Source organism: Jatropha curcas, chromosome 2 (genome assembly GCF_041381405.1).
Source record: "Jatropha curcas cultivar XTBG-Jc1 chromosome 2, XTBG_Jcur_1.0, whole genome shotgun sequence".
NCBI lineage: Eukaryota > Viridiplantae > Streptophyta > Magnoliopsida > Malpighiales > Euphorbiaceae > Jatropha > Jatropha curcas.
This window is the reverse complement of record NC_143152.1, coordinates 30,200,617-30,220,287: the sequence shown is the minus strand read 5'-3', so window position 1 is coordinate 30,220,287 and position 19,671 is coordinate 30,200,617. Positions and strand designations below refer to the sequence as shown.

Sequence of the window (19,671 nt, the reverse complement as noted above, 5' to 3'; positions counted from 1 at the left end):
TTCTTCATTTTCTAATTTATTGGATGCAAAATAATTTTTTTTTTTTTAAATATCGGAACTTTGCTTAACAAGTCAGAAAGCAAAATAGCCTCAATACAATGAGACCAGAGACATGTTTTAAATTTAAAAACGAGCTGAAAAAACAGTCTCTCAAATAAGAAAATGAGCAGATATGTTAGCTTCAGATCGAATTCAGATGGATATTAACTAATTGATTTAATATAAATCGACAATCTATAACTATAGTACCAAACTTTGAATGATTCATAGACGATAGATTCATATTTATACAAAATATATTAAAATAATATCATATTTATACAAAATTGATGAAAATTTATAGAATCATAAGTACTTAAGTTGACAAAGTGCATGCCAAGTGTTGGATGAAATGCGTCAAAGTGAGAACATAATATTTGAAGTACAGGAGCTATCTAAAAACAGACAACGAGGTTATTACAATTTACAACTAAGGATTGAAAACAATGACAGTTACGTGTACAGCATTTAGCATGGACTATAGACTAGAGAATGAACATATGACTTCTTTGACGCGTAGACCGGTTTTATTTCTTAAGGACTAAGGAGGAATATTATTATATAATAATGCGAGACTTTGTACATATTTAATTTCCAACATTTCTTACATGGAAGTATATAAATTTATCTTGAATTTCATTTTTTTAATTTTTTAAAATTCTTTAAAAAATATTTTTTAAAAAATATTTAGTATGCCTATGAAATATGAATTTTGATAATATTATTAATTTTAATATTTTTTTGTTGTTGATTTTAATTTATATATATATAATATAATTTGACGTGTAATAAGCATAAATTTATATTAATAATTTTTTATTTTTTAGCTATTTAATAAATTTAATAAAATAATTTTATGAATTTAAAGTTTAATATAAATATATGTCAATAAAAATTAAATTAATTCAATGTATTTGATTCTTTAATTTTACTTTTCATACTTTGGGATGGATAGCAGAAATCCACGTGTTTAACTAACCCAGTTGTACACGTATGCTCTGCTTACGGTGTAGAACTGTACAGGACCGCGTTAATGTTCTTCATCTACGATTCAACTGTTATTACCCGCAATAAAGGGTGCAGAGGAAAAAAATTGGAGATGAGAAAAAGACAAGCTTTTTGGTCTGTATAAGTACACAGTGACAGAGGCGGTTGCTTGAAGACTCTCGAGATCATTTCCTTTGTTAGTTGGTAACAGAAGAATTCTTCTCTTTTCTAGAAAAGAGGAAAGTTAAGGTACAAATTCTTTTCACGTTTTTTTATTGTTATGGTTCTTTCTGAGTTTTCCTAGATTTTGATCTTTTGTTATGCATTTCAGGTTAGCTAGAAACTTCTTCTAAATTATTATTATTATTGTTTTATTTAAATAATCTATCTTTGTCTCAGCCCTTAGGGATTTCCTATCATAGAAGTGGAATTATATCTGTTTTTGAAGGTTTGATAAATTATTTCTGATTTACAAAGAGTGTTTTAGAGGGGAACTGTCTATATGGAGTTATTTTCTTTCTCAGGTAATTGATTGGCAGGGAAAATTATAATAGGTGTGAAATCCAGAAAAAGAGGGCATTTTTGGATGGTTTTTCTTTGTTTGGTTGTTGGTTTATGGCATTTCCTTTTAGCTGTGACTGTGGAAAGAACAGTAATAATGTGCAAATCCATCTTGATGAAGGTGGGATTTTTTCATTGCTTTTCTGGGAAATTTTCATCCTCCTTTCTCAATAGGCAATCTTATTGTTTGTGTGTGGCATAAGTTATTCCTGATAATACTGGTTATGTTTGACGGCTCGCTTAATCAATTATCAGTCTTATTTTGGTCTGAATATTAATTTCAGTTCTCATGTTGGTTATTTGTTGGAATTGATGTCTTACATCCTCAAAATGGTTGGTGTTTTTTTTTTTGTTTTTTTGTTTTTCCCTCCAGGAAATCTGTGCTTAAACAATAAGTGCTTTACATTTGAAGTTAAATCATTTGACAAAAATCTCAAGATGGAAGACAAATCTGAATCTGCTGCGTCTGCTGTCGAAGTAGAAGAGAAGGTTAAAAAGGAGGAAATACATATCAAAGTCAAGAGTAAAGATAAAGAGCTGAATAATGAGAAAGCTGAGGTGGAACTTGAGTTGAAGACCAAGTCGATAGAGAAGGAAAAGCCAAAGCAGAGTGATGACAAGGACGACGGAGATAAAAAGAAGAAGAAGAATAAGAAGGATGAAGATGAGGATGACAAGAAGAAAGAGAAAGACAAGGAAAAGAAGAAGAAGAAGAAGAAAGAAAAGGAGGGTGAGGATAGTTTAGCTGAAGGGTCAGAGTTACACCATGAAAACGAAGGGACTAAGAAAAAGGAAGATAAGAAAGACAGTGAAAAAGATGAGAAAAAAAGAAAGAATAAAAAGGAACATGATGAGGAGGTGAGGGAGAAAGATTCAGTGAAGGAAGAGAAAGGGACTGGTGAAGTCAAGGATAAAAGTTTGAGTACTAAGGAAGGAGAAGATAAGAAGCATGGAAAGGATGTTAAGGAAAAAGATGAAGAGAAGAAAAAAGACAAAAAGGAAAAGAAAGTGAAAGATAAGAAGGTCAAAGATGAAGAGAAGGTAGGTGAAGAATCTGAGGAAGAGAAGAAAAACAAGGATGAAGTAGATGAGGAAGAAGATGATGAAGGTAAAGGTAAAGAAGAGAAGAAGAAAAAGAAGAAGGATAAAGAAAAGAAAGATAAGAAGCATGAGGATGGAGTAGATGGGGAAGTTACAGATGAAGGAGGAGAAACGAAGAAGAAAAAGAAAGAAAAGAAGGACAAAGAAGAGAAAAAGGAGAAGGAACCTAAGGATGAAGTTGATGAGCCAAAGACTGAAGTTGCATCTAGGGGTATTGTAATGGACTTGGGAGGGGAAAAGGAGAAAAAGAAAGAAGACAAAGGGGAAGAGAAAAAGAAAAAAGAGAAGCAGCAAACTGAGGAGAAAAACAAGGATGTAGTAGATGAGGAAGAAGAAGAGGAAGCTAAAGAGAAAGAAGAGAAGAAGAAAAAGAAGAAGGATAAAGAAAAGAAAGGTAAGAAGCATGAGGATGGAGTAGAAGGAGAAGTAATAGATGAAGGTGGAGAAAAGAAGGAGAAGAAGAAGAAGAAAGAAAAGAAGGTGAAAGAAGAGAAAAAGGATGAAGTTGATGAGTCCAAGATTGAAGTTGCATCCAAGGATATTGTAGTAGATTCAGGAGGGGAAAAAGAGGGGAAAGGTAAGGCAAAGGAAGGTAAAGAGAAGAAAGACAAAGATAAGAAAAGGAAAAAGGGTGAGAATGATAAAAGCAAGGACCTCGACAAGCTGAAAGTGAAGTTAGAGAAGATTAATGGAAAAATTGATGAAGTTCTCGAGAAAAAAGCTGACATTTTGAGGCAGATAAAAGAAATTGAGAATGCAAGCTCTGTTGTTCCCTAGAAGGATCAAGATGCACAGGAGGCCGCTGTGAAGTAGCTCCATATGCAAAATGGTGCGGCCTTCACCTGTTGCATATAGTGTTTCCATGGATTAAAGTTTTAAGAGAGCGTGACCACCTTGCTAGTGTTATAGAAGGTGTTTTCATATCTGTAGTTTAATGTGAATAAAATGTGAAATACTCTTGTGATTAATAAAAAACAAATGCTTTCTTGGCCCTTCATTTCACGTTTTATACTCCAAGCCATTTCAAGGAGTGTATTTATCTATTTTCTGTCATTATAACTCACATGTCTACACTATTTTTGTTTTGTATTGTATGGAATTATTGATCGTGCATCTGAACAATCAAATTAGTTTATTCCAAACTCATAATCCTCGATTATTTTCCCTCTCCAATTTGGAATACTTCTGCTTTAAAACTTGTGTGGCGTTTCAGGTTCTGTCAAGTCAAGCCATCACATTAGCAATGCTGTCTTGTCATGAGGGTTGAAGTGTATGAAGTTGGTGGTTCTGGCAATCATTACCTAATGAAGAAAGTAAGTGTATTTCCTTATACCAGCAAACTATTTGGACAATCATTTCAGTACTCATGAAAACATTTACTGTCAGGCAGAGCAGGTGTGAGAGACTAGTGTTGGGCAAAATCACTGGTAAATTGTCTTCTGCTGCTCTTCTTTATTGATATCAAATATAATACACAACAAAATTTCTCTCTAGTTATTGTGAGTGCACATTTGTTGGTTTGATACGCAATTTGTAGGAGCTTTCAAGGGGAAAAACAAATCTTTACTATAAACTGACTGATTGATTTTTTTTTTTTTTTTTTTTATCAAAAACATTATTGAGGGTTTAAATTCTTAACTGCTAGATCTAAAAGTTAGTGCGCTGTATCAGAAAAGATCTGAAAAGTTTCCACTGCCAAAGAAGGATCTAAAGATATATGTTTTTAAGGAACCTAACTAGGTTTTAATATTTAACAGATGAAGTTTTATTTTTGACATGTAAAAATTGCTATCTTTCATCATTTCCAACAATAATGTTTGTTGTGATCTACCATGTTAATATGCTCAGGTTAGTTTGTCAATGGTAGTTTTTCTTTTATTTGAACTAGAGCAAATTATAAAGCCAGTGAAACTATAATAGTTAGGTTTAATTTCTAAGCCGAAGCAAATTTATTTGAGCTAATAATCTGTTATAAATTACAGATTCACAAAATGGACATCTAACCCTTGGCAGGTTCAGTAGTGAGGCCAAATCCAAATGGGAAGAGGGGGTCGTAATGTTGATCTCCAACAATCATAGGCAGCTGATCAACAGTCTTGAACCATGTAAATGAAAGCTTTCCGGTGAAACCATAGTCACCAAATAAAACATCAGCAACACCTTGGCCTTCAGTTCCAGGAAGCCATGCAGCAACAAGAGCATCTATCAAGTTCATATATGGCTGCATTACAACAGGACGGCCCGATACAAGGATAACAACACATTTGACAGCTTCACAGACATTCTTGATGGTATTTGGGCCAGGATAAGGAATTGTCAGGTTCCTGCTGTCACCTTGTGTTTCTGCATATGGGTGTTCTCCTACTACAACAATAGCATAGGAGAACTTGTTGGACTTGACAAAGTCCGCATCAGGATTTTCACTGTAGACAACTTTTGTGCTTGGATCAACAGCTTTTTTAATGGCTGTAAGGATTGTGGTACCTATTCAAAATAATAGTCTGGTAAGGCCTGATGTTTTAGCTTTTTCATTCATTCAGGACCTGAAGGAACTCTGTTGTTTTTCTTTCAGGTTATCATATTTTATTTGATTTAAAATATAAATGAGTTGGAAATATACCAGTTGTGAGATTGTTGCCACTGAGTCCTTGCCACTCAATTGTCCATCCACCACACTGATAACCGAGATTGTCTGCGTGGCTGCCAGCAACAAGTATTTTCGATGTTTTATTGGGAAGGGGCAGCAATGGCTTACCAGCATATTTACCATTCTTTAGCAGAACAAGAGATTTCCTCACAGCTTCCCTTGCCAGTTCTCTATGTTCCTGTTTTCATTATCAGGTTTCCTAAATCAAGTATATTTTTATCCTCCGATTACTTCTATATTGGATTTTTAAAAGGAATAACCTGTGGCTAACCTCACTTCCAAGCTGGTGCACCAAGCTCTCATCAGCATATGGGTTCTCAAATAAACCCATCACGAATTTCACTCGCAAAATTCTCTTTACTGCATCATCAATTCGGCTTATAGGAATGATGTTTTTCTTCACTTGGTCTGTCAGACCGTCGATAAATTCTGTATAGTTGTATGGAACCATGATCTGTAAAATTGCTATAGCAAGTATTAGAAGATAGAATAAAATGATGACAACCTGATAAAGCAAAATGTTTCACACACTATTGACTTGCCATGTCAATTCCAGCACTAATTCCTGTTTGGATGGAATATGTGTAGTTAGCATGAAGTGGAGTGGTGATCCAGTCAATACCTTGCCAATCTGAGATTACAAAACCCTGCAACAACCAACACAATTTTGCGTGCAAAATATTAGATTCTTCTTTCTGATAGGGATAACAAATGCTAACTCAAAATTTTTAAAAAATTGTTCTACCCTAAATCTTATCGTGTTCTTGAGATAACCGATGATCCAGTTGCGATTAGCATGCATCTTAATTCCGTTCAAGGTGGACTGGGAAACCATGATAGTTGACACCCCCTTGATGATTGAGCTGTAGTAACCTGGCATGTGGATGCTGAGCAACCCATGCCTGCTTACCACTGTATTGTTCGCATTAAGCCCATCTTTTGTTCCTCCATCGCCAACATAGTGCTTGGCGCAAGCTGCAACTTTTGTTCTGTCAAATGCAAATTTAAGGACATGATCAATTCACAGCAAAGGAAATGGGTGTTACTGATATATAATGAATGAAATTAGCAATCTTTATGCGTATTAGTAATATTGACACTGCACGAGAAAATCTTACTTGCCAGCCACAAAAGGAACACCCTTTCGAGAGCCAGAAGGAATGTCTCCTTGCAATCCAGGTACTATTTCAGTCATTGCTTGAACAATCTTTGGATCTTCACTGTAGCTTTCAAAGCATCTACCCCATCTTGGATCTCTACAAACCTGTAAATTCAAAAGGAATGAGAATTTAATGATATATATATATATATATATATATATATATATATATATATATTTGGCTTCTGGAAATTAATTGTTGGATTAGACAGTCACCGCAATACAAGGTGCAAAAACATAAGGGATGCCTGTTGCCCTAACTTCCAGTGCAGTTGCTGCCCCAATTCTCTTAACAAGTTGAGGATCCCTAGTTAATGACAATGAAATTTCATCAGGAATACTAATATCCTCTAAAATGGCTATATTAGCTGAGTGTATGAGTATGAATACACTATCTCCCCTCCTGGATTAAGGATTTTGAAATTTATGAAACTTATCAAAATATATGAAGTATAGATTTAACACTCTCTTCTTTGTGAAAAGATTAGCGAATTATGTGGCGCATGTGTTAGCTAGAGCTACAGATTCTGTCTGATGCTAATAATAACTAGTACATCTTTATTTTCAATATATATACATTTTGACTATTGAGGAACTTTGGCCTATATCAGATAATATACCTACTATTGGGCTAATTGCTGGAAGGATATTTACTTGCCTGGTGGCTCCAAGGCCAATATTGTGGGGAAAAATTGTCGCATTATGGACATTGTTGTGGCCATGAACAGCATCAATCCCATAAATCATAGGAATTCCAAGTCTAGTAGATAAAGAACCCTTTTGAAATTCATTCACCATTTTAATCCAAGTTTCTGCAGAAGCTTGTTTAACTGGAACACTCCCTCCTCCACTCAATACACTCCCTGCAAATTTCAAGGGGCAAAAAAACAATAAAAAAAATAAGAAAGTCTTTATCTCTGTTCCTATGTTCTTTACTTTAAAAAAAAAAAAAAAAAAAAAAAAAAGAAAAGATGACTAATGATTCTTACCAATGTAGTACTTCTTCATGACTTCAGCTGATGCATTGCTGCGTTCAATCTGAGTCATTTGGCCAATTTTTTCCTCCAATGTCATCCTTTTCATTAAGTCCTTTATTCGAACGTTTAAGGGCTGTTTTGGATCTTTATATTTCATGTACTCTGCTTCTGCAATGGCTCCCCATAACAGAGCAAGCCCCATCAAGAAGATGAGAATTCTACCCATTTTCTTTTTTCTCTTTTCTTTTGTTTAATTCTAGAGCAAGAAATAGTGTTGAATTAGAAAGAGGAAACGTGTTCCAAGGTAAAATAGGGAAAGGAAAATTTAAGAAAAGTACAAAAAGCATTTATATCTCCTAAAAAAAAAATCGAAAGAGAGCAACATTAGAAAAACAATAGATACTACGTACGAATAATAATTCACCCTAAAAGAAAATGCAGCTAAGTTCATTAGCCCATAAAGAGAGACAAATACATATACAAAATGTAACATACATATCACCATAACTGGAAAATCATATTTTGTTGTATCACGAAACAGAGCATTGAAATAACTTAGAGAAAATAACAGGAACAAGGGAATGAAGAAGAAGAACTGAGAATTTGAAATAAGAAATAATAGACACTAGCCACTGTTGGGCTCACTCACCAACCAAGAGATAGATATATAGCCGGATAGAGAGGCTTGAAAGTTTAAAGGATACCTTCAGCTTCAAGCGAGTTTTGTGATTGTTTTATTTATTTATCTATTTATCCACTTGACATTATTCTATTTATTCACTTATTTATTTGTGGAAAAATTTTACTTAGAACAGCTCCATGACTCCACTAATTGACCTAACCAATGAAAATAAGATTTATAGTTTATAGTTTTTATTTATAATTATGGACCGTATCTAAACAAATAATTTCCTTTATTTGTAGTTTTTTTGGAAAGAGCACAACCTACAAAATATTTGGTGATTGATTTTATTTTATTTTTATTTATACACATGTCTCCACATCATTAGGATTGAGGTGATATTTAAATAAAATTCTCTTAAAAGCGTTGACACGTTGCGTCGAAGGAAATTTCTTACCTACAATTAGATATATAAATAGTCCCAAGCCAATCAAAATTTAAAAAAAAAATATTAATCTTCTCCTTTTTTTTTTTTTCATTTCTAATGAGAAATATCTTTATTCGAATCAAAATATTAGTTGTAATTAGTATAAGTGGGCTCTGTATAGATAGTTTTTTCCCAATCTGCAAAGGTATTTCATTATTGATTACCAAATATATCCTGAATATTTTAAGTCCATATGTATACATTATAGTTGCATTTAATGCACGTGATATTTCTAACGCGTTTGGTAAAAATAAATTACCAACCATTTTTTTTTATTTTTTTATTTAGATTTCAATTCTCCATGTAATATTGTTTGGCAAATTGCTGGATTAGGACAAAATGGAGAGGAATAGAAAAGGAGAAAAAGAACAACTTGACGTATTGAATAAATGTTTTTTGGCTCTAGATTAGAGACATTAAGTTGTATATTTCTATATATTATGATTTCTTAATTGACTGCTAGCTGGACTATTTCTTTAATGGCATCATCCTAATTTTCTAATTAGATTATTTCTTAATTATCTCTTTTGGTGGAAAAAAAGAGAGAGATTAGATTGTTCTCAAAATTAAAAAAAAAAGGTTATTTCTTTAATAATTCTTTAAGATAAAAATAATTATTTATTTTTGCTACAAAATAGACATCTAAGCGTTGACGGGTTCAGTAGTGAGGCCGAATCCAAATGGGAAGAGCGGATCATAATTTCTATCTCCAACATTCATAGGCAACTGATCAACGCTCTTGAACCATGTACGCGAAAGCTTGCCTGTGAAACCATAGTCACCAAATAAAACATCAGCAACACCCTGGCCTTCAGTTCCAGGAAGCCAAGCAGCGACCAGAGCTTCTATCGAGTTCACATATGGCTGCATTACGACAGGGCGACCAGAGACCACGATTACAACACATTTGACAGCTCCACAAACATTCTGGATAGTACTCGGACCAGGATTAGATAATGTCAGATTCATGCTATCACCTTGTGTTTCTGCATATGGGTGTTCTCCTACTACAACAATAGCGTAGGAGAATTTGTTGGATTTGACAAAGTCTGCGTCAGGATTTTCATTGTAGACAATTTTTGTGCTTGGATCAACAGTATTTTTGATAGCTGTAAGGATTGTAGTACCTGTATGAAATAATATTGTCAGGTAAAGTTTCATGTTTTAGCTTTGTTTGTTCAAACCATTAAATAAATTTTCTGGTTGTCTCCAGGATTGGGAGGTTTCTGAGTTCTACACAACTGAAGCCAAATTAACCCAAAAAAAATAAAAAATAAATAAAAAAAAAATAAAAACTACATGGGGATGAGTTGAGAAAATTACCACTTGTGTGGTTGTTGCCACTAAGGCCTTGCCACTCAATTGTCCAACCACCACACTGATAACCAAGATTGTCTGCATGGCTGCCAGCGACAAGTATTTTCGAGCTCTTCTTAGGAAGGGGTAACAATGGTTCATTAGCATTTTTACCATTCTTTAGCAGAACAAGTGATTTCCTAACAGCTTCCCTTGCCAGTTCTCTATGTTCCTGTTTTTGTTGTCAGGATTGCTAAATTAATAACCTGTAATTAGTATTATTATTGGATTTTGAAAATCAATAACCTGTAACTAACTTGACTTCCAAGCTGGTTCACCAAGCTCTCATCAGCATATGGGTTCTCAAATAATCCCATCGTGAACTTCACTCGCAAAATTCTCTTTACTGCATCATCAATTCGGCTCATAGGAATGATGTTTTTCTTCACTTGGTCCGTCAGACCGTCGATAAATTCTGTGTAGTTGAACGGAACCATGATCTGTAGAATTGCTACGACAAGTATTAATAGATAGAATAAAATGGCGATAACCTGATAAAGAAAAATGCTAGCTTTCACACTAACGACTTGCCATGTCAATTCCAGCACTAATTCCTGCTTGGATGGAATACGTATAGTTAGCGTGAGGTGGAGAGGTAATCCTGTCAATACCTTGCCAATCTGAGATTACAAAACCCTGCAACAACCAGTAAAATTTTGCAATTGAACTCAAAAGATGAATACAATCCTAACTCAAAAATTTTAAAGAAATTGTCCTACCCTGAATCGAAGAGTTTTCTTGAGAAAGCCAGTGATTAATTCGCCATTAGTATGCATCTTAATTCCATTCCAGCTAGAGTAGGAAACCATGACAGTTGACACTCCCTTAATGATCGAGTTGTAGTAGCCTGGCATGTGAATGCTGAGCAAACCATGTCTGCTTGTGACCGTATTATCCTCATTAATCCCATTTGTTGTTCCTCCATCACCAACATAGTGCTTGGCACAAGCAGCAACTTTTGTTCTGTCAAAAGCAAATTTGAGAACACGATTGATTAACAGCTAAGCTAACTTAAGGAAATGGGTATTTTTTTGTATAGCAAATGATTGATTGTAACACATAATAAAAAACGAAAGGTCCAAAAAAATATAAAACGAAAATAGGTACCACAACTTTCAAAAATCACATTGTAGAACTCATATCTACTGAAGACAAGAAGTTAATGATATTGATGAACTCTATAGAATCCTCAAGAGAGAAAAATCTTACTTGTCAGCAACAAAAGGAACACCCTTAGGAGAGCCAGAAGGAATGTCTCCTTGTAATCCTGGTATTATTTCAGTCATTGATTGAACAACCTTTGGATCTTCACTATAGCTTTCGTAGCATCTACCCCATCTTGGATCTCTGCATACCTGTAAACTTTTTGGGATCAGAATTTTATAATGAAATAAATAATTATTGTTGTTGGATTGGAGAGTTACCGCGATACAAGGTGCAAAGACATAAGGAATGCCTGTTGCCCTGACTTCAAGTGCAGTTGCTGCCCCAATTCTCTTGACAAGTTCAGGGTCCCTAGTTAATAGGAAAGAAATTTTCATCAAGAATATCTGAAAATTATAATAGTTTAAAAAATGAAAAGTAATGAAAAAGAGAAAAAAAATCAAATCTTTTTTTTTTTGCAATAAATCTAATCTTTGATATTTTCATTAGATTTAAAATTGTCCATGGCAGGTCTTTGTACATAATCTGGGGGTTTCACATTGATGTACATTATATTATGAGCTTGTTAAAACCTTTGAACCAACCATAAAACAAAGACAAAATAGAAGCCAACAATCAAAAACAAAAAGGAGACAGAAGCCGACAATAAGAAACAGAAGGGAGACACCAATATGTAGTATAGTTTTTATCTTAGAAATATGACAACCCTACTTTCCTATTTGTTTTGCATGAAAATTTGGTCTAAGTTTATATCCCAATTTCAAATATGATTTATTTAGAAGATGATTTACTTGCCTGGTAGCTCCAAGACCAATATTGTGAGGAAAAATTGTTGCTTTATAGACATTGTTGTGGCCATGAACAGCATCAATCCCATAAATCATAGGAATTCCAAGTCTAGTCGATAAAGAACCCTTTTGAAACTCATTTACCATTTTAATCCAAGTTTCAGCAGAAGCTTGTTTAACTGGAACACTACCTCCTCCGCTCAATACACTCCCTGCAAATTTTCATGGTAAAAAAAAAAAAGGGAAGAGCCTTTATCTCTGTTTCTCTGTTTTTTATTTTGAAAAAAATGAAAAGGAAATGATAAATGATTCTTACCAATGTGGTACTTCTCCATGACCTCAGTTGATGCAACGCTACGTTCAATCTGAGTCATTTGGCCAATCTTTTCCTCCAGTGTCATCCTCTTCATTAAGTCCTTTATACGAACATTTAAGGGCTGTTTTGGATCTTTATATTTCACGTACTCTGCTTCTGCCATGGCTCCCAAGAACAGAGCAAGCCCCATCAAGAAGATGGGAATTCTACCCATTTTCATTTTCCTTTTCCTTTTTCTTTTTGTTTTTTGTAATTCTAGAACAAGAAGTATAATGCTGAATTAGAAAATTCGTTTCAAGGTAAATAGGAAAAAGAAAATTAAAGAATAATGTACAACATTCATGTTTTCAAATACACAGAGAACAGTTTTAAAACAGAGCTGCATTAGAGAAAGAACAACTGCAGCTCAGTTTAGCCTGAAGAGAGACACATGTACAGGTAGAAATGCAAAAAATATAATCGTAATATCAAATTATTTCATATTCTCAAGAAAAATTAGAACTATGGCATCATTTCTTTTCCACTTCTATTTTCTAAAGAAACAGAGCATTGAAAAACTTACAGAAAAAACAGAAAAAACGGAATGGGGAAGAAGAACTGAGAATTTGCAGTAAGAAATTAAAAGAAACCCAATACGCAATAGCCACTGCTTGACAAACTTACCCACCACTTGAGGGAGAGAGGTTTAGGAGAAAGGCGTGAGAGTCTGTAGGATAGAGGTGGTATTTATAGGAAGTTTGCCCTTTAATTTTGAGGTGACTTTACTTTGTAGATTAAAGTTATTCATTCTTTAGTTTATTTTTTATTTTTTAAGTTCATTAAACCTCCAAATAAATCAAAAAATTCTACAAAACTTTTAATTTCAATAATTATTTTTTCAATTTTTTGATTTTATTAGTAAAATTGATTTGAAAACAGAATTTATTTTCACTTGTTCAATTGTTTATTGGTTATGAAAGGTTAATCAAATGATTTTTTTTTTTTTTTTTTTTATGTTTTAAAGAAAAGTTTGAAAGATTGGAATATTATTTTTCAAATGTTGAACCCATGGTAATGGATGCAACAAGAGATACAGGACACAACACAACAGCTGTGGTCAAATGAAGTGGCGATCAACTATTCATCATACAAATAATAATGTAAATGAAGCAAAATTATGGAACTTTTTGGCTTTTTTTTCTAATCAATAATTCAAAAACTTGTTCATTTGAACTAATCTAAACTAAAAGAAAAAAATAGTTTAGATATCATGTAATTATCTTATTAAATAGGAAATGTGGTTTCATTTTAATAAATTATAATTTAATTTTTTTTTCCAAACCATAATTTTCAAAAAAATTATAAAATTTAGTATAGCCAAAAATATCTTTATTTCAATAAAAATCTTCAATTTCAACAGATTAATTTATAAATGGACACGGTTCTAGTCTAGATAAATTTTCCCGGATGCTTTAATAATTCTAAGGAGGAAAAAGAAAGCAAAATAATGGACGTGTGAGAGCTGTGACATTCTTCCTTCCAAACCACTACCCAACAAAATATGGTTTAACATATAAAGAAGCAAGAAAATCTCAACGAATATTGCAAATTAATATAATATTATAAGATAGAGAAAAAAAAAATATAAATACGACTTTATTTTGCGATTTCTTTTTTTTTTTTTTTTTTGTTTTTCTTTTTCATTGACTAAGTTATTTTTTCAATTTCTTTATAGGCGGTCGCCTAATTCAGCTCTGAACGATCATTGAATTTAAAAATTTTTTTATATGTCCCGCCTGCATTGTCAATTGAAATATTATCTTCCTTTTATTTTTAATATTTCTTTTATTTTTTATTTGTGATTATCTCTTTTTATAAATAAATTTTTTTCCGTAAATTGAAATATTAATTTTATAGAAATTAGCGAATTTTTCTATTTTAAGATGGACATATTTGTAATTAATTAATTTTTCACATTAATTATTAAGATGGACACAATGGCATGGAGGCGGCTATTCTCACATTATTTAATTTATTTGCTTTTATAAATTTAATAAAAAAAACTATTTAAAACAAAACGGATACAATAAATTACTAAATAATATTCTTGATTAGTTTAGTGTATACGTGAGCTTATAATCCGAACATGAATAAATTTTTCCTATAAATAATAGAAAGTGGAAAGAGGAAGAAACAAGTTGGAGTATAGAATAAGTTGTATTGCTGTGTCTTAATGGGTTGACCCGTTAACTATGCCATATTTAGCTCCAATCAATTATTTTCATTTTTGTCCCTTTTGAAAAAATTTTCAAAATTTTCTATTCTCCACTAGTGATCCGATCGATATAAATGAATTTAAAATTTGTGAATGTCTTTTCATATTTGGTATAATTAATTTAAAATATATAATTCAATTAAATTTCATATTATCATGTGTGAAATAAATTTATAATTAAAAATTTATTTACTTTTATTTTTCAAAATATCTCTGAAATAGTAATTTTATAAAAATAAGTATGAATATAAATTATATTTATATTATGCTGTATAATTTTTTTATAAAAATTTAATTATTGTGTTGTTTGTTTGATTAAAAATATAATTCTGGCGGTTTTTCCCCTTGGAATTATTGTACTCGTGTGTTTTCATTAAACCGACAGCTACTACTTCTAAATAGGGGAGATGTTCCTTATGATCAAGAACAAAGTTAACGTCCATTGCGTAGGATTAATTAAATATTCTAGATGAGTCTAAAAGTATTCTTCATTACCTCTATTTCATTCATTAAACAATAAGACAATGTATTCTTCAATTTAATTAAATAATCTTAATCTTCAATATCCGAATTAGGTTAGATGTCTGTGGAGCCTATTGACTCGAATTAATACTTGAATAAAATAAATTTTTATAAGTTAATAAAATTTAATATTTTTGCTGATAAAAAAAATCTTAATCCATACATGCTTTCCTCAAGCCATTTTCTACAAGGAGAGATGTTGTATTACGCACAAAGGTAAATACCATATGACTATACAACTCATACTCTTGCAATTTTGATTAAGAGTTTAGTTGTGATTTTTAATTATCTTAATTAAAAAAAAAAAAAAATCTTTTGTTGCACTAATGTGAATGCAAATATGTATATATAGCCTTTTAGCAACTCCATATTATTCTTTTAATATCTATATTTTTAAGATGGGTTTCTGAAACACAGCTATATAGTGCAATAAAGCTAAATCATCCAGTCTACATTCATTGAAGGCAGAGGGCTGGCCAGCTAACAAGGATCTAATCCAGTGCTTTTATCCTAATACCAACCCTACATTATTCGATCAGACAACGACGGAAGCCTCCTGAAGAAGTTTAACGCCGGCGACGGCATTCGATCACGGAATATCGGATGCCGGAAATAGTAGAATCCAAATGCCATGGCCACCATTTTGGATGGTACCAAGTATAATATCACTGCTACCACAAAACACAGCCCTACAAAAATACCTGTCGCTCTTGGATCTCTCCACGTCACTAATGCTTGCACTCTTTCTCCTTGTGTCGCGAAATCCCCTAATACTTTTTGTACACGTATCCCGAGTGTACGTAACTTATCGTACCTCGCTCGTATTGTATCCGGTGATCTCGTACTTGGCAATGTATCAAACTCCTCATCAAGTTCCTCTCTATCAACGGTATCAGCCAATGAGATCTTAGGATCAAAGTCCGGCAGAGGGTCCCGTGTTCTAAACCTGTAATTCCAAGCACCAATCACAAACACGTAAAATGCCAATGTGGGGACAATCAAATCAGGGAACCACACAAGCATCACTAGCAATGCATGCACGAGTAGAGTAGCTGTTGGATTCCTCCATACACGTGTATCGTCTATCCACCGTACAATATCTAAAACCCCTGCGATCACGTTGATGATCCTAAACCAGTTGGCACGCACTTTTCGCATGCTAAAAGCGTGCGAGTCTGCATCAAGCATGTAAAGCACGATCTCACGTCGAAGGGGCGGCTCTGATCTTGACAAGTGGGTTGCTATAATCCTGACAGCTGCACTCCTCAGCATATCTTGCTGAACCACTCCTAGTGGCTTTATATGATGCATCAACGGCAACAAAGGCTGGGAGTACACGTGTAAGAAATCCAACGTCGGTGTTGTACGTATAAACCTTACTGCCACTTCGATTTCTCCCATTTTCTTCACTCCGTTGTTTGTCAACAAAATCAACGGATATGAGTTTCTGTACACCTTACCCGTCTCCAACGTAGATATACGTATCCGTATTTTACCAATACGGTAATCAGGAGGCGAGGCTGTTTTATCGCCGTCGCGTTCGAATACTTCCCTGCTATCAAAGACTCCAATGGACAACACCGTTGAAGGGTCAAATACTTTCCAAGTGTATTGCTCATTCCATTTAGGATCCAAACTATCGCATACGGTCCTTGTACGTACCCATTTTGGACCGTACTTGGCTACACTATAAGCATCTGTACAACCTTTACCGTCTTTGGTTTTCATAGGCAACAAGTTCTTGCACCCAATGATACCTAATTCAACAGTGCCAACCGGAGGTTTCCAGAGCTGCCTTGCCGTGGGCAGGTAATCGCTGCACACGTGAGCCGCCTCGTCCATCACGTGATATCCACCATCGAAACATAACTTCAACTGGACTCTACCTTTATAAGCTACCTTTTCACTGTTTGGATCTTCAAAACTGAACCACCGGGACGCTACCTTCCTGTCATCAACACGCCTCTCGATGGCCGTTAGAGGAATTCTAGCAATCCCGACGGTGACAGGTCCTTTAGATTGCCGGTTTTCTATGGTGAAATGCAAGTCGTCGCTAAAAGGTTCGGCAGCCACGAAGAGCAAGTCTTCATTCCAAGATGGGTTGCCGTTGCGAGTGACGACGGTTTTAGTTTTTTGGACTTGAAACCCTAATTGGGCTTTGAGCTGAAACGAGGCCTCTTTTAAATGGGTTACTGGAAAAATGTCTTGGGCTTCAACTACAGTGGCTCTCAAATACCATAATTTTGGAGAGAGATAAACTTTGGCTCTCGAGTTAACGTTACCGGCTGCGTCTGTCTTCCAAGCATCAGGAAATGCCTCGTCAGCTTGTGTCCCTACCCACGTGGCAAGCATTATGTTACCAAGCAACACGTCACCTATGTGGATCCCACCTTCCAACCTGTACCATTGTGGGGCCAAGGGACTGTCCGGTGGATCCCGCAAAGGAATTTCTGTTACGTCAAAGCAAATTCCACCAAGGAATTTCGCACCAGCCAAATCGGATTTGGGGTCCCCACCAGGCGGGTCCCACACTGAGACTTCAAGGATGGAGGAGGACTCTGGTGCGTCGCGGCCGAATGCGAATGTCTGATCCCACTCGAAAAAAGCAGTCTTTCGTGCAGGTCTGGACTGTATTCGACTGCCTGAGGTTACAATTCTTACAATGGGATTGCCTTTCGATGGAAGACCTTGTGCTTTCACTACACGTACAAATAAGTAGTGCATCTTTTCAACGAGATCAAATGATGATCGTTCGATTGAGATACTTTCTTGTGGTTCCAATGCGTAGTTCGTGGTGGAGGCTACTGGCCTTGGAATATGATGTGGATCATTGATACTAGCTACTCGAACTTCAGGTACAGATCCAGATACTGACGCGGCCATTATTTCCGGTGACGTTGGACCCAATTCATTGGCTGCGGGTTCCAAAACAATATCACCATCACATTGCGCAGCCTCGTTAGCTGCTGCAGGTGGATCGCCTTGACTTTCAGTCGTTTCTGCTGCTGGTGGTGGTGGCTGTGTCTCAGATTCTGGTGGTTTTTCAACTTGAATTGGAGCTGGTGCATTATCTGCAGGTGGTGGTGCCGCTTCAGCTGGTGGCTCTTCACTAGGCTTAGCGCCCTCTGCAGGTGGTTCTTTATCCGGCTCTGCGGTGGTTGCAGCTGTTGCATCAGGCTTTTCACCGGCTGCCGGTGGTTGATCTTGTGGCTTCTCAGCTGTTGCTTCAACTTTTGAATCAGGTTTAGCTTCCTCCGCTGGTGCTTCCGGTGGCGGTGGTGGTGGAGGAGGAGGAGGTGGCGGTATAACTTCATCTTGATAATAAATCTTCAAGCCAATTTCGCCTTGAATCCAACTGAACAAGTACTTCTTCTCCAAAGGATAATATATCAAAGCCTCTTCACCTTTTCTAACAAACTGAGTAGAATTGAGTCTGATTCTTCCAAGATGAACATTCCTTCTAGTGGGGCCATACGTTTTATCATGGCAAATATCAAGCTCAAGCATGTCACCAAACACATTAGATGGCTTACCAACATTAAATTCAAGAACTTCATTCCACGTCGGATTCAAATCGCGTATTGCAGTCTGCGTCCGCTTTCGCTGCCCGTAAAAATCAACAGTAACAAAAGGACTAGACGTCCCATGACCGTCTTTAGGTAGAAGATTGCGAGCATCTACAACTTCAACAAATAGTTTCTGATTTTTGGCCATGGTGAGTGCAATTTTACATTATTTGAAGAGGAAAATGGAAAAAGAAAATATAGAGAGGGAATATATAATGAATGGGAAAGAGTGAAAAAAGAGGAGGAGAGAAAAGAAAATAAAAATAAAACAAAGGTGCTTAACTTGATGTTCAAGAACATCTTTAAGACCAATAAATATTGTTTCTTGTTTTTTTTTTTAAAAAAATTTTTTTTGAGAGACTGAAAGATTCCTGCACCTTTTGCTTTATGGCCGTCCTTAATCTTAGCAGGATGTATTTGATGAGTTAATGCCAACAAGAGATGGGCATGCTTTTTTCAAAGATGAGTCTCTTTTGTGTCATCAACCGACCTATAGGAGGTTCTGTCACCACCATATTTTATATAATTTGGACAAAAGATGACACCTTAGCTTTAATTTCTCACAGTTCAATGAAAGTTTAACGTCTAACGTGTGTAGCAGTAGCAGTAGCAGTAGCAGTAGCACTATTGTTTATTGCCATGCAAGTGGGTGTATAAATTAACACAGATCAACACTTCTAGTTAAGAGCGGAAGATGGTATTTAAATAAAATTCTAGTTTTAATATTGAAAATATTGGTAAGTTGGTGAATAACATTTCCAACGTATAATTAGAAAGGAAAGTTAGCATAATATTATGTGGAGTTTTGCTAAATGGCATAGGTTGTGCTTTGGCGATGGCAAGAGCGGTTGCGGTTATCACCCTTCAGTCTCTCTGTGGCAGCCTTTTAGACACAACGTGTCTAAGAGAAAACAGATTGATCAATCCACACAAATGAGGTATCTTTTCTTTTCTTTATTTTATTTTATTTTATTTTTCCTCTTTCCTTAATTATGCCTTTTTCTTCTTTGTCAAAGGTAGAGGAAAATAAGGGTTTTGGTGGGGGCAGGAGAGGGAGAAAAAAGAGTCATATAATAGGATTACTGTTTCTTGAAAGTAAATAAAACTAAATTTGTTGATGGCTGA

General features: G+C 34.9%; 4 protein-coding genes across 7 annotated transcripts; 1 reads left to right on the top strand and 3 right to left on the bottom strand.

The window, feature by feature from the left end:
• Window positions 1-1,100: 1,100 nt before the first annotated feature.
• On the top strand, window positions 1,101-3,685 carry LOC105632609 (uncharacterized). The gene is made up of 2 exons (XM_012215036.4): window positions 1,101-1,275; window positions 1,961-3,685. The coding sequence occupies exon 2, from the start codon at window positions 2,026-2,028 to the stop codon at window positions 3,463-3,465; it is 1,440 nt and encodes a 479-aa protein (XP_012070426.1). The 5' UTR covers window positions 1,101-1,275; window positions 1,961-2,025; the 3' UTR covers window positions 3,466-3,685.
• A 909-nt stretch (window positions 3,686-4,594) lies between these two features.
• Window positions 4,595-8,174, bottom strand: LOC105632608 (uncharacterized). Of its 2 annotated transcripts, none has more exons than XM_089718188.1 (10): window positions 8,121-8,174; window positions 7,484-7,727; window positions 7,153-7,357; window positions 6,711-6,801; window positions 6,454-6,599; window positions 6,081-6,324; window positions 5,878-5,982; window positions 5,607-5,789; window positions 5,309-5,513; window positions 4,595-5,172 (listed from the first exon to the last, which is right to left on the bottom strand). In XM_089718188.1, the coding sequence occupies exons 2-10, from the start codon at window positions 7,695-7,697 to the stop codon at window positions 4,688-4,690; spliced, it is 1,878 nt and encodes a 625-aa protein (XP_089574314.1). In that variant the 5' UTR covers window positions 7,698-7,727; window positions 8,121-8,174; the 3' UTR covers window positions 4,595-4,687. The 2 variants fall into 2 exon arrangements, with proteins under 2 accessions (XP_089574314.1, XP_037493804.1); XM_037637876.2 differs by lacking the exon at window positions 8,121-8,174 and adding an exon at window positions 7,967-8,096.
• Window positions 8,175-9,146: 972 nt separating this feature from the next.
• Window positions 9,147-12,974, bottom strand: LOC105632607 (uncharacterized). Of its 3 annotated transcripts, none has more exons than XM_012215034.4 (10): window positions 12,868-12,974; window positions 12,205-12,459; window positions 11,896-12,100; window positions 11,361-11,451; window positions 11,146-11,291; window positions 10,656-10,899; window positions 10,468-10,572; window positions 10,194-10,376; window positions 9,904-10,108; window positions 9,147-9,707 (listed from the first exon to the last, which is right to left on the bottom strand). In XM_012215034.4, the coding sequence occupies exons 2-10, from the start codon at window positions 12,422-12,424 to the stop codon at window positions 9,223-9,225; spliced, it is 1,884 nt and encodes a 627-aa protein (XP_012070424.1). In that variant the 5' UTR covers window positions 12,425-12,459; window positions 12,868-12,974; the 3' UTR covers window positions 9,147-9,222. The 3 variants fall into 3 exon arrangements, with proteins under 3 accessions (XP_012070424.1, XP_037493807.1, XP_037493808.1); XM_037637879.2 differs by having other exon boundaries at window positions 12,767-12,894; XM_037637880.2 differs by having other exon boundaries at window positions 12,872-12,891.
• A 2,335-nt stretch (window positions 12,975-15,309) lies between these two features.
• LOC105632606 (C2 calcium/lipid-binding plant phosphoribosyltransferase family protein) lies at window positions 15,310-19,000 on the bottom strand. The gene has a single exon (XM_012215033.4). The coding sequence runs from the start codon at window positions 18,692-18,694 to the stop codon at window positions 15,503-15,505; it is 3,192 nt and encodes a 1,063-aa protein (XP_012070423.1). The 5' UTR covers window positions 18,695-19,000; the 3' UTR covers window positions 15,310-15,502.
• Window positions 19,001-19,671: the final 671 nt, after the last annotated feature.